At 38.2% G+C, this 15,182-nt stretch overlaps 1 protein-coding gene across 1 annotated transcript in view; it reads right to left on the bottom strand.

Annotated features, from left to right (window-relative positions):
* Positions 1–863: 863 nt before the first annotated feature.
* The window catches only part of AMMECR1 (AMMECR nuclear protein 1), an 82,436-nt gene continuing 68,117 nt past the window's right edge, over positions 864–15,182 (bottom strand). Inside the window, exons 6-7 of the mRNA XM_072430584.1 lie at positions 13,365–13,461; positions 864–7,293 (exon numbers count right to left, since the gene is read on the bottom strand). Of these exons, the coding sequence (XP_072286685.1) occupies positions 7,179–7,293; positions 13,365–13,461 (212 nt within the window). The 3' untranslated portion in view covers positions 864–7,178. The remainder of the gene's footprint in view (positions 7,294–13,364; positions 13,462–15,182) is intronic.

Below are 15,182 nucleotides of genomic sequence, written 5' to 3'. Positions count from 1 at the left end.
AAGAAACCTACACAGAACACCACTGATGAGGCAAATTTTTTGTTAGAAGGCTAATTGTTGCCACAAGCAAAAGACCTGTCAATGTAACAAGTGTCTAGAACCTACATCAGGTGCCATTGTGGAGATTACAAAACTATCAGCAAGGTTACTTGACTCAGTAGCATTTGAGGTTAATCACAACTATGTTCCTGTATTGTATCCTCTTTTTACTACCACTTAATACAGTTCTTAAACACTCGCAGCCTGGACAGGATTACTTTCTCCTACCACCTCAGTGTTAGGACCCACACAAGTGTGCTGCAGAAGCATGCAATGGTGCCATTTTTGTTGGCAGCCCATCATGCCTTTCAGCACGGTCATGGTGCAGATACCAAAAAACTGTAGGCATGACTTTTGAACAGCCAAGCAAAATGAATGGACTGCCATAAAGCAATATAGTATTGTACATGCATTTAAGTTACTTGCGAATGGGACGTCAGGCTTAGGTCAATAACATAGTAGTAGTGTACCTCAAATTATTAGCACAATACAATGAACCAGATCTGGGGCCACATAGGCACTTGAGATGTTTATAGGTATATGGGAGGCACAAAAACAGCAGCCTACAATTATTTTTATTTCTGATAAGTATGTTTCAGATGAACATCAAGACAACTGGTTCCAGCAGACGGTTATTTTCCAGCTATTAGGGTGCAGAAATCTTGGTGACTTCTCCACAACATCAATGAGCGCAAATTGTTTAGACAGGATCCCTAATAAAAAAACCTCTGTGGATATTAGATGACATTTTGTAAAAGGACAAGTACAAATGAAAACTTTACACTTTTTTTTTTTTAACGTAATTATAAATGAAAAAACTTCAGTCTTTTCCATATTTTATTGGGTAATTTAAAAGGTAACAATAGTGTTAAAACTACTACAATATTCTTTCCACATCCATAGCTCACAGACCCACAAATAACCTTCTATATATAGAATTTTTTTGCCTTTTCTCCATTTTTACCTTTTTTTAGCCTTACCTATCATAGTAAAATGCCCATTTTGAACAGTTTCTTCACACTAATAGCAACTATAAGGGAGGGAAGGATCTAGTAATATAGGAAGGGAGGCAGGTACAATGTACTTTGTGGTGTTATTGTAATTTATAATCAAGTTAATAAGTAGAGAATTAAGGGCCATGGATACTCCAGGCACCCACAGTCCCCATTTTGTAGACATCCTTCTAGCTGTAGATGCCCACAAGACATTGCTCTACAATGTATTCCGAGGACCTTTAGCTTTGAAGGTGATCACCAACATGTCGCTATTAGGCTGGTGATGTAGTCAAAGCAATATTCTTCTGTAACATATAAAAACACTAACTTAGAAACTAGATCCCCAAAAATTTCTCAAAAAAGAATCAACTTTGATATACAAAAACAGTCATTGTAAGTTTTATACAAAAGTTTCAAACATAAGTTCATTTTCTCAGTGCGTTTTTCAACCAGCTTTGTTACTGGGTCCAGCGCAAAGTGTTTTTATTTTATTTTTTTTTTTTTTTTTTTTTTTTAATTCTTTCCCCCCCAGAACAGTAATATAAAAAAAAAAAGAAAAGAAAACTTTTCATAGAAAGAATCTTTGCTGGTCTTAAGAATGAAGGTAACATGGAACCCTCTAAAACTCAGAGGCACACAAGAAGGGTTCCTTACAGAAAAGCATGAATGGGGAGAGAAGAAAAAAAGTCATCAGTTTATTTCAACAGAGGATGCATTTTCCAGTCTCCTCAAAATAAACTGGATTCACTTAAACATCACTAGAAAAAAATCTATTAGAAACTGTACAAAAATAGGAAAAAAAAAGGTTTTAACATTAGAATCCTGCAGGATTGTTTGATAGAACTGAAAGGCTTTAAGGAGCAGCATTTAGAGTATGGCCAGAGGTTTCTTTGGTTTGGTCTAACATATACAAGAGATGAAATCTATCTCAGACAGAATTAATTGTTAAATTTTTAAGAAACCTACACATTTAAAGACACGTGGTAAAAGATTGTTATGCAAGCAGGACTTGTTTATCGCAGGATAGATTAGAGCCTCTAGATGTGAATGCCCAAATGCTATATTGGGTAGAACATCTTAAGATGCTGTGTGATGTCAGAGAATGTTGCATTCTTTTGTGTCACCTATGGCAGCACTTACAGCTTACAAGGCTCTGTCCCTCTGCATAGCAGCTATACCTGCCCCTTTAATCACTTGGGAGACAGTACAGGGATTTAGAATCTGCCACCCAAGTGTGTCCACAGCAGCAGGCAGAATCTGAGGGGTCAGGAGCCGAGGTGAGGATCTTGTTTCATGCTGCCGATAGGGGGCACAGCCTGAGACAAGGTCACATTACATCATGGAAGGCCGCTATGAAAATCACCACCTATTTGGCTTTGCTTTGTTGCAACGTTGGATTACACAGCTAAAATGTCAAGAAATCTGCCAATTTACTCAGCTTTTAGTAATAGCCTAAATGAATCATGTGCCAAGTAAAGTATTGGAGAAATTCTGAATTTGCTGACTTTCCTGTTTGTAAGGTTGATCCAATAGCCATGATATTTTGGAGTCACTGATCTGAAACAAGTATAAATATAAGCAATTTTGACTTATTTCAGCTCAGTCACTGAAAGCTCTGGAAACCACAAAGCCAGGTGATTGTAGAATACTATTGCAGCTAACATATCTGTCTCAGTAAACAATTATGATCTTTTTGATGGTGATCAGAGCAGGGAAACTAATGATGGGATTATTCCAGCCAAAACATTTAAGTACTTCTACAATGAGTTTGGTGAAGTATCAGCTCCAATTCATAACCAAAACCAATACATGCTTCCTTAGCTGAAAAGAAAGTGATGGTTTTGGAAAATTGTTTTTACAAGTTACTATATCAATTTAGGGGAGGTGTAGGTGGGCAAGTATGCATTCAATGCAGTTTTAGATGCAATGTGCAAAGTGACTTATAACAGCAATTAAGGAAAACCTAAGAGCAGAGCACAAGCCTTTACCATTGCAGTACTACATTGCAGTAAAATGTGGTGACAGAAGAATGTTTTCAAAAAGCTGAAAAAGGAAATTAGAACTGCCTTAAAAATACTGCCATAAAATGCATACTAGAAAACAGAGTAGCTTTATAATCGGCAATTTTTTAATCTGAGCAGATTAATTATAAATGCCTTTGATTAAACTTCGGTCATTAAAATTTATTGATCATAATGATAACTGAATAATTTATTGTAATTGATTTCTCATTTTTATCAATTAGTACTTTGAATTTTGTTATTCTAAAATTCATAAAAAATTTGTAGTTTGGTTGCATTTGTAGATTATGTATACTTTAAAGCATTTGATCTGTTGTATTTAAAATTCTTCCATTTTCCTCAACTTGAAATTAAAAAGGACCTCCCCAGTTGGTGCAATTGCATAGCTGGACCCTGGCACCAGACAGGTAGATGGAAAAACACGGTGTTTAAGGCTTATGTTGGTGACTAAACATTTTCAGTAACATGCTTGAATCTAATTTCTTTTATACGTATGCACTTTAAAAGGGAAGGAAACCTGGACTGAGGAAGAGTTCACTTAGCACATAAAAGTAAACTACAATTAGTTGTGGCAAAATAAAATGTGCCACTTTAAAACTGCATTAATTGCAATTCAAGCTCAGAACATCCTGAATATAATTTAGAAGTGGTGGAGAAAGCATTGCCCACCAAACCAATCAAATCATAATTGTAATCCTTTAACTAAAATGACCTGGGCCTGACTAGACTGTGCAGCTTCCACTTCATCAATTTAAACGCATTCCCCCTCGAAAATGAAGTATCCCCATCAATGGAAGCAGAGGTTTTCGGACTCAGGAACCACAACCCTACTTCCAGCACATCGTAATTCTCTGCTATAGGTGTGGGAAAGCGGCCATGAGCCGATAAATAACGGCTTCAAGAAGGGTGGTCTGCTTCATGATTTCTTTAGGTTTAAGTTGTAGCCCCATGGAGCTAAATCCTACCCCAAAGGCATTTGTTACATGAATCCATCTGTAAACAGGCTTACATAACAATCTTCATGCTATTTTAAACCGCTACTAAGAGACAAATGCAGTTTTGCACTAAGCTGTACACAAAAGGACACACAAACAAATCCTTTTTGTGTTTTTTTTTTTCAGTCTCCCCTAAGCCATGCTGGGAAGTATTGCTGACCTTGTGCTATCAAAACCTGCAGGATTGGCATTTTATCAGTATCGCATTATTACACTGGTAAGAAACATCTTGTAGAACATCTGCATATATCGAGGATTAGTAAAAAAAAAAAAAAAAAAAAAAAAAAAAAAAAGAGAGAAAAAAGAAAAAAATTGATATGAACTAGAGTTGGCATGACCAGTCACGGGACCTTGTGCGAGGATGATTAGCACCTTTAAATACATAACATTTGAAAAAGAAACCGGAAAACCTAAAGCTCATTTGGTAAAAATGTACATGTGTTGCAACCTATGGCAACAAACTAACCATTTTCTGTGCCTGTATTTGTTAAAGAATTTTTTGCAGCAAAAATTATGATTTTACTTGTGCTCACTTTATTAGCTGGATGCAAAAGAGATCCAAAAGGGGGTGCTTTCAATAAAAGGCATCACAATAACTCCCCAAGAAAATGCCACATGATGCAGGGGAAAATAATCAATGGGCAAAAATCAAATACTTTTAACTCCATGCACCTGAGTGTGGGGAGGAATGGGAAAAAATTTCACACCCCTTGCTTGGCATCTCCTTGCATTGGAGAGCCTACAATGTATTGGTCTGACACTTTGGAAGCTGCTCAGATACCAAAAAGATCTTCACTGCAATTTGTTCTGGCAGCATTTTAAGGCATCCAAAAACATCAGTGGGGAGATTCCTGCTACAGTGGGGCTAGCAGCAGTGACCAATGTTTTGAGCAAAATGATGTGGATGAAGGAACTGACTAAATCTTAACACCTTTGCTGCTAAAGTGGCTAATGTTTTTAGTATCTGTTCATGACAGCCTTTTCCACCACCAAAGACATCTGCTTTTCATCAGAAGCTAGTCTAAGCAGATATCCTCTCTCTTTCCAGCACTAGCAGGAATCCAGGGTGTACTCAAACTTACACAGCCACACAAAAGCACATTGATTTAATCTCCTTGGTTTTGGACCTACTGGTTTCTAATTAAAAAAAAAAAAAAAGCATGGGTTTTATGAACATGTCCACATCCTATAGCTACAGACATCAACTACCTGCTTTAGTAATAAATCAGCAAATCTCCTTTCTGACCCCAGACAAAGACCTGAATTCATTATCAGTTCTGAGGGACTCACGGTACCATGTAGCTCCATAGCTAAAAATAACTAATTTTGTTACAATGTTTTACCTAAAACAATGCCGAAAATGTAGAAATCCCCATACTCCTAAAACTCAATCAGTATTGCAACACTCATAGGACTACAGCTACAAAACTGAAAATGAAGCTTGTCACACCAAAATATAGTTTCATAATTACATAAAAACTAAATAAAATGTTTAAAAAAATAAAAAATTATTCTATTCCATTTTGGTTTATGGATAATATGCAGTATTAAACATTTTTGCTTTTCTGTATGAAATTATCACTGTTAACAAAACACCAAACCCAGTCAGCCCAAAAAACTACAGATGTTCATTGGCTTAATATGTATGATTGTCAAAAGAGGGTGAACGAAAACCATCTGAACCTATACAGAAGTGTTACAAAAAGCTGAGGAAACTGTAGTATTGGGCCAAGGGTTCAATACTAGGGCAGACTAGTTATGGGTACTGCACTGTCTGTGTTGAGGTCTCCACTGAGCAATGGAAGCTCAACCAGTGTCAAACACAATAAACACAGACTTAAACACAGGCTAAAGGCTGTGTTTGCACAAGTTCTGGGCTGATGGCAATCATTTGTACACCCCTGCCAAAATTCTTGAGTTTTCTACTGCTCAGTTAGAAGAGAAGCTAGATGGAACAGAATGGGGGAAACCTTTTTGTTTTACACCACAAGGCAAAATGTTTTTCCCTTCACTAAAACTGTAAAACCACTGTTTAGATTTAATATATTGCAACTGAAAATCTATTCTGATGTGACAAAGCTATAATCAGTGTTACTACAGGTGTCTTAAGTACAAATACATGCATTTTTCTTTGTATTTACCATTCATGTTACATGAAGACTCCTTGGCATTTACATGGATTGGGAGAAAGAGCAGGCATGAAAAATATTAAGTGATGGAACCAGCATTATAGCAGACCGTTCATGAAACCAAAGACACGTTGGATTTCTGTAATCCATATGAAGGCATGTTATCTAACACTGCAAGGCAATTTTGAGGTAGGGTTTAAAACATTCTATAACTAAAACAGATGGAATTTCCATTATCTGCAATTATTCAGTTTCTGCTGGCATACTCTTTGTATACACATCAGCTACAGGCCCTCATCATTCGTTGACAATTACAGGAAAAAAGGGGACCAAAGAAATTTGCTTTCAACAAAATTGTATATGAAATATTTATCTGCTGGATGAGGTACCTAAACTATCTTATAATTTATATAGTTATCCTAAAAATGTTTTCAGAATCAGTGGAAATGCCAAGAATTCTAATCCCATTCAACACTTCTCGGGAAAATGCAAAACTTGGGGAGCTATCTCAGAAGGCTATTCTAAAACACAAAAAAATTAGATATGTATCCACTACTAACTCGCTAAATGCACACACATTGAACTCAAATATCCATCACAGATACATCATTACTTAATAAAGGTTTCCTTCCATCCACAATCATTGAGAAACCCTGATCAGTAGGGAAAAGTTATCAAAAAAAAAAAAAAAAAAAAACACCCTGTAAAATAGTGTAGTAGTAAATGAAGAAAATATATATATATGCTGCAAAAAAAAAAAAAATCAGTAGCTCAAAAATTTCTTGTAAAAAAGTTGACAAAAATTAATTATAGGTACTTAACGTGTCTTCCCACCCGTTGCCCTGATTAGTACTGCCAAGGAAGGCAAAAGCTAAACAGGACAACGGAAACAATCATCATAAAATGGTACAGTAATAGAGATAGCTAGACCAAGAGGGAGCTGGGTCTCCTGGGAAGAGTTCTGCTGAGAGGTCCAGTGACTGGTCATGCGGCTCAGTGTCAGGAATAATGGTTGTATGGTGGGAGAGGGTGCCCGATGCCATTCTGAAAATGATGGTGCTGACGGTGGGATAGATATTCGGCATAGCTCATTGTCATCTTCTCACTACGGTATCTGTGGAAAAAAAAAAAAAAGACAGACATGCATGTAATAAAACACAATGCTACAGCAGACAGCACTTCTATGACCTGGTGTGTATCTGCTTAGACGGCTTCCCACATTCAACTTAAAGGGCCATACTTCTAAAGCAATGAAAGTAATATACATGAGTGGTCAGCCATTTTCAGTAGTTTAAAAACACATGAACTAAGAAAACAAACCTGTAGTAATTATTTGGTGAATTTCTAACCAAATATTTTCATACACATAACCAGCAGCACTAATTAGTGTGTTTAGTGACACCATATTACACAACTCTTTAAAAAGTCCAAGGTTATGTCACTTTCCCTCAAGGGGGGTTACAATATTAAGTCCTTGCAATAGTCAATTTTCTAAACACATCAATTTCTGTGCAGAAGACAATTTGACTATACGCATATTTTTTTGGGATGCTCATGTTCTCTTCCATCACTTATGCCAATAGTGTAGGCTCTAAATGACGCATATAGTAAATTGTAAGAAAATGTGGTTAAAGAACTAAAGTTTACAATCTTGTAAAAGACATTTTAAAAGAAAAGCTGATCTGCCAGCTTGGCAACTAATGAAGTTGATGAATGTAGGTCAGGGCAGGACAAGGGCAGCCCCAGTGAAACCAGAGCTGCAGACATAGGCTTACACAGGATATGCACAAAGTGTACAGGTCTCGGATCACTGTGCTAATCCTTCTATAGTTAAAAAGGGTTGCAAACCCAAATATCTTCATAAAAATTACCCACTGTTTTATAATGCTACTTCTGACAAAAAGAAATGTGGAGTTCTTTTGTGTTTTCGGAAAAGTTTAAACTTCTCACCCCTAGAGATTTTCAGAGATCCGGGAGGTAGATTTTTAATGGTGACTGGGTATGTTGGGTTGCATGTGATTACTGTTGTTTCTTATTATGCACCTAATGAGGGTCAAATGGCATTTTTTCATGCTCTTTTAGATTAAATTTGGCCCAAAGTAAGAGGTGCCTTGCTTTTGCTAGGGGATTCCAATCTGGCTCTGGATCATATTTTAGACAAATCTAAATTAAGCAGATACAGGGATCCCCCCAAAAAGAGCCACAACCTCTCCCTTTTATTGAGAAAATATAACTTAGTAGATGGTTGGAGGGAGATGAATCCTTCGGTCAGGGACTATACCTATTTCTCAGCAGCGCATAATCAGTATTCACGCATAGATCATGGCTTCATACAGTCCTCTATGCTCCCCAATTTGCTTGGAGCACGAATTTTGTCTACTCCGTGGTCAGACCATGACCCCCTGGTCTTATATCTGACAGGCTTTAATAGACCACAACCAGGGTTCAGGTGGCGATTCAATGAGCGTTTTATTTCTGATGATATGATGAAGCGTGATATAGAATTACAGTTGGGCAACTATTTTCAGATTAATGTAGCGGATGACACATCCCCAGCTATAAACTGGGAGGCCCATGAAGCTTACATAAGGGGTGAGATGATTAAACTGGGTGCGAAACGAAAACGAGCCCATAATAAGATGATAGATACCAGCCTTCAGGAATATCATAAATTGCAACATAAATTGACGCCATGTGTAGTTCTGAAATCCCATTTGGAGGCGAAACGTACTGAACTCAATTTGCTACTGACAACTAGAGCTGAAAAATCTTTGCGATGGTCAGCACACAAATTTTTTGTTTGGAGTGACAGACCGGGCAGTCTCTTGGTCAATAAGCTTAATCCCAAGCCCAAGTCCCATGCTCTTCCTAAAATTAAAACTAAGGGCGGGCGGTTATCGCAAAACCCAGAAAAAATTCTTGCTGCTTTTGAAGATTTTTATAGCCCTTTATATAGCTCTGCTGATCCCTCTGATACATTGGGATTGGAAAGATTTCTTGACCAACTTGTCCTCCCCGGATTGCACTCCAAACATAGAGCGTTTTTAGATAAACCCTTTACGGTGGAAGAGTTGCAGGGGGTTATGGGTCAACTTAAAGTGGGCAGCTCGCCGGGTCCGGATTGATTCTCGAATCTGTATTACAAGACGTTTAATCCATTATTGGCCTCTCACATGGTAGCATATTTTAATTACCTAAGAGAGAGAAATGCCTTGGTGGAGGATGCCAATAGGGCATTCATTAGTGTAATACCTAAGCCGGGGAAGGATGATTCGGAAGTGGCTAATTATAGGCCTATCTCCCTGATTAATTGTGATCTGAAAATCATGACGAAGATTCTGTCACTTCGATTGAGCTCCTTTCTAGGAGCAAATATTCATCCGGACCAGGTGGGTTTTATGTTGCACAGGACCAAACAAGGAGGGCTATCGATCTTATATCGGTAGTACAATCAGGCTGGGATGGGGGACCGACGCGTCAAGCTATGTTACTTTCTCTTGACCTCCAAAAAGCATTTGACAGTATATCTTGGAGCTACTTGTTTCAGGTGCTCCTTAAAATGGGTTTTGGTCCTTTTTTTACTAATCTTCTTTCAGCTCTATATGACTTACCTGAAGCCAAGATCTCACTAGGGGGATTCTTATCATCAACGATCCAAATCAAGAGGGGGACCAGACAAGGTTGTCCCCTCTCTCCACTGCTGTTTGCATTGGCAATTGAACCCTTAGCGATACGGACAGATCCTAATATTCAGGGTATTAAATGTGGTAAGACGGAACATAAATGTGCTCTCTTTGCTGATGACATCCTTATGTTTATCACCTCCCCAATTACAACCCTGCCGAATTTAATGAAAATTCTGGATGACTTTGCTCTGTGCTCTGGCTTGATGGTTAATAAGACTAAGTCTCAGGCACTTAATATAAATCTTTCTATGGAGATATGGTCAACGCTCCAGGGGAATTTTGCTTTCATTTGGCAGAAAGACACTATTCAATATCTAGGCATCCAGTTGACCTCCACCTACAATAGTCTTTATAGATGTAATTATGGTCCACTGTTTAAGAAAGTTTATGAGGATATCCGGAGGTGGTCTTTGTCTCCACCTTCGTGGCTGGGCAGAATTGCAGCTGTTAAAATGAATTTATTGCCTAGACTGCTTTACTTATTTCGCACACTCCCGATACAGGTTCCTATGAAAGAGATTGGTTTACTACAGTCTAGAGTGATGCAATTTATTTGGGGGGGGGGGAAGAAGGCTAGATTTCACAGGGACACGTTGCTTGCACCCAAAAGATTGGGAGGGTTGGGAGTCCCACATTTGAAATACTATTATGTTGCGGCGCAAGTGGCTCAATTATCGATGAGTACTTTACAAGGTGTGAGACCCCAATGGGTTGAGCTTGAGAATTTGGATGGCTTTGTGGGATCTATAGATTCCATCATGTGGAGGAGAAAAAACACCAGAGGTCCGGTAAAGTGTCCAACCCTTTCCCATTCTATGCAGATTTGGGACAAATTTAGTCACCACCCGAAGCTGTCCTCTATCCACAAACCTCTGACCCCATTGTGGCTCAATCCGGATTTTCCGCCGGGAATGCACCCAGCAGATCTTAATTGGTGGATCGCTAAAGGTTTTAGGTGCATTAAGGACATGATAGATGTTCGAGCAGTAATCACATGGGAACACTTATCCTCTCGATTTGAAATTCCAGCTACAGAGTACTTCCACTATAGACAACTGTTTTCCTTTATCTCTCGGGTAGTTAGGGACGCTCCAAAACCTATGTGTTCTTCGCCTTTTGAAAGCACTTGCTCATCTATAGCTAGCACGAGGGGGCAAATCTCGGTTATTTATTCAGTTTTAATTGACCAGCATAAAAAACTGAGGTATATGAGGGAATGGGAAAATGAATTAGGCATAGTGTGGGATTTGGAGGATTGGCAGGACATGATGTACGCCCTATCTAAAATATCTCTCAACTCTGCGGTGGTGGAGGCCAACTATAAAGTAGCTCTTAGATGGTACCTCACTCCAGCTAAATTGGCGAGGATATTCCCCTCTGTTTCTCCTATGTGCTTCCGAGGGTGCGGGGACAGGGGCTCCATGGTACATATTTGGTGGACTTGTCCGCTGGCCAAGAGGTTCTGGAATGAAGTATTCAATTTAATCTCAAGAGTGGTGAAACAGGAGATTTCGGTTACTGTGGAAGCTGCACTATTTAGTAAAATTGATATAACATTGTTAAAATCCACCCAAAAACTGATTAGACTGCTATTGGTGGCAAGCAGAATTGCATTGGCGAAAGCTTGGAAGGCCCCTACAATTCCCTTAGAACCTATAGCTTCCAAACTGAATTGGATCATGAATGACAAACTCACTCATACCTTAAAGAATTCACTGGACAGATTTGAGGATGTTTGGGATCCATGGTTAACATATACCGGTTCATAATAGCTGGTTATGGGACCATAACCCGTATTCTCGCTTTGTACTTAGATTCCGCTAGTGCTTCCTCTACCCCTTTCTCCCCACCACCTTGTTGCTGATTTCCTAATTCTGGTTTCCCTTTCCCTACACCCTTTTGTGTTTCCCTTTTTGTTCGTTATGTGTTAAGAGTCAGGGTCCAAGTGTGAGAGGCATCTTCTTCTCCTTTACCCGTAATGTTTCCTCTTATTTCTTCATATTTTTATGTTTTTGCGCTGTTTCATACCGGGATGGTGAAGATTACGGGTTTTGATTGCTGTTATTGAATTTTACCATTTCATATATCACTGATGTCTCTCATGTTATAAGCTGTTTATCTCTGGTTTTTTGTCTTTGGTCCCTGCTGTTAATGTTATTGTTACTGTTATATAACGATGTGTTAATGTTATTTTAAAACCCCAATAAAAACATTGAAATACAAAAAAAGGGTTGCAAAGCCTGTTGCCAGCTTCTGGATAGAGATTTATATCTCACTGTGAACCACTAAATTATATATGTATATCTAAAGTAAACAAATTAATATTGTTTACAAATTTTCAGCACATGCAATGCAGAAATATATTCTTTCCAGCCTATTAAAGTAACCATACATAAGTCTGGTAAATATGACATGATTGTGTTCCTGCATAGTAATCCTTTGTGCAATAGTAAAATTAGATGCCCAATACATTATCCTAAAGGAAAGAAAACACTCTTTATAGTAGTGCATCTCTGGGCCTTGTTTAGAGATTAAATGTTCCCTCTACAGGTAAGAACTGGAAACATAAGTGCATAATGGCAGCCTGCCTGCTGTACAAGAATTGGTCAGACATCTTCCAAGTAGTATATGCTACAACACAATAAAGAACAATTTAATAAAAGGACAATGGTCCTATGGGTGGAGATTCTAGCCCCTGTTAAATTGGGCAGTGATAAAGAGCAACTTAATCAGCAGGGAAAGGTAAAGGAAGGTTTCTGTAAACTACAAGGCTTTTGCTTCACAAAGTGCTGTCATGCAGGAGCCTGTAGCTGTACTACAAAAAACAAAAAAAAAAAAATGAAAACAAACAAATGTACACACCAAGGATTTTTAAAAATATAGTCTCTAAACCATTTACAGCCCAAACACCTTAATTTTGGATGGTAAGGAAAAGGTAAGCATATCTGGCCTGGCCTTTGTTGCTGTGTTCCACTGCAGTAGTTAACATCTACTTCTTTTTCCAAAGGTGGATCCTCAGGACCAGAACAAATTAGATTTTTTTCCAGTGGAACACAGACCAGGCATTGTAATTTTTAGACTGCTCCCTGCATTTGTACTTTTCCCATCCTTTCTGCTCTATAACATAGGCCCTGTACAGATATTAATGTCCGTTTTTTGTTGCTAGAAAAATTCTTTGGCTTTTTTTTTTTTTAAAGTAAGAGGGGAATGAAAAGTATACCCAGTGATGTTCTATTCCATTGAGAGGGTAGGGGGTAGGATGAACCAGTGTAAGCCGGTTGAAGAATGACATTGTGGGGCCGCTGTACACACTCCAGACAAGTAGACATACTTGTCTTGGGCAAAAATCTAGCATCTGTGTACATCAGTCTCACAACATTCATCTGAGCTGTGCATGTAGCTATAAAGGGAAGTGTCCTAGTCCACAGAAGAGAAATAAAAGTATATTAACTTTGGGATTTCAGTTCAAAACATCTAATTTTGTCTCTGTTTGTCATACCTGGTCAGTTTAATAGTTTTCCTGAAGTCATTACTGATTGCAGCTTTGTATCCACCTTTCCTCAATAAGGAATCAATAGTTTGTATGTGGTCCCAACCTACAACACAAAATGTAAAAGACAGTGTTTGCGGGGGTGTAGGTCTGAACATTCTTTAGAGATTATATTTTACTTAACTAGTTTTGAATAGAGTGAAGAAGGATTAGAACTCCTATAAAGTTTTCCTATAAAGAGTTCAATAGGAGAGATGTATCCTTTTTGCACTGCAGATGACAATTTTACCAGACAAAGTGAATGAAAGTCTGCTACATATCTGACATTTCACCCTTCTATACTCTGTTTGTGGTGCTGTTGGAATTGGCGTAAATCTCTCTAATGGGGACCAATTTATGATAAAAACTGCAACACCTCAGTGAAAGAAAAAAAGTTTTTGGCTGCACATACACCTTAATGAATGCAAAAACTGTTATCAGCAAACCATTCTAACACGTTTTATGAGAATGGAAAAGATTTATAATGGGTCATTTCAGGTAATTTCACACTATTTTTGTGCCATGCTTTTTAAAAATGGGCAATGTTCAAATTCAAACACATATGATTTTTATGAGTTTATTGTATCTATTATGCACATTGTACATATGCTGCAACAGGGAACCTTTTTATGCTACTACCTGATAATATCATTAACAATCATAACAATAATATCAAGGTCTAATTCACAGGGGCTCAAACTGCTTTTCTAAATACTAAGGGCATCCTTAAAGTGGAACTAAATGAAAAATAAATAAAGTTGCAAGTAGGCAGGTTGCTTATTGCAGAAGGAACATGCTTTCTGTTAGAGGAATGCTAAATTGTGTGCAGTACTCAGCCCCCGAAGATTGGAGTTGTATACCCTAAACTATGACTAGTGTTTGTGTTCGAATTCGGGTTGTCCTTATATTCGACCAGAAAATGGCTGTTTGAATTGGGGTAGACCCGACAAAAACGAGAGTAAACTGTATAAATTCCGATAGAAAAAAAAAAAAAAAAAATGGAAAAAAAGTTAAAATAAAATAATGTTAAAATAATTTATTGAGTGTTTGTGTAACTTATATTTTTTTTATTTTTCAGGTTATCCTACAATGACATGACATCTCTTACTCTGTAACAGATACGGGAGGAATGTAACAAATGTATCATATCACTGTGCTTGTTACAGAGTAAGAGATACTTGCCGCATCTCCTCAATGATTGCAGCAGTGTCTGCAATCATTGACAAGTGTATGCGATCCCCAGGGCACTACAGGTTAATTAACCTGCAGTGCCCCGGGGATTGCATACTGAGCTAATCAATGATTGCAGCCAAAGCTGCAATCATTGAGAAGAGTGTGCGATGACTGTGGGAACTTTGCTGTCACAGCTGTGACTGCAGGCAATCCTTGGGGTACTAGAAGTTGAATGGGGACAAGTTTCCCTATTCATCACATCTAGTGCTGTGTTCTTGGATAGAGAAACTCTATCCAAGAACACACACTACTAGTACAGTGCAGCAACAGCAATCAGGACCGCTGCTGCAGCCTTGTAGTATGTGTTCCTGGATAAAGTTTCTCTATGCAAGAACACAGGACTCCCTGTGTGCTTGGATAGAGAAACTATCTAAGAACACATACAACTAGTAAAGGGCTGCAAGAGCAATCAGATTGCTGATTGAGCAATCAGTGAGATATTCGACCAACACTAGTTATGACATAGTATAGACACCATAAAAATAGGTTTGCGGTGGAATGGAACAATGGCAAAGGAAAATGATCATCAGAGCTTACAGGCACTGCATGTTGATT

This window comes from Pyxicephalus adspersus, chromosome Z (genome assembly GCF_032062135.1).
Source record: "Pyxicephalus adspersus chromosome Z, UCB_Pads_2.0, whole genome shotgun sequence".
In the NCBI taxonomy this organism is placed as follows: Eukaryota; Metazoa; Chordata; class Amphibia; order Anura; family Pyxicephalidae; genus Pyxicephalus; species Pyxicephalus adspersus.
The sequence above is the reverse complement of the archived record's forward strand: the minus strand, read 5'-3'. Positions and strand labels throughout refer to the sequence as shown.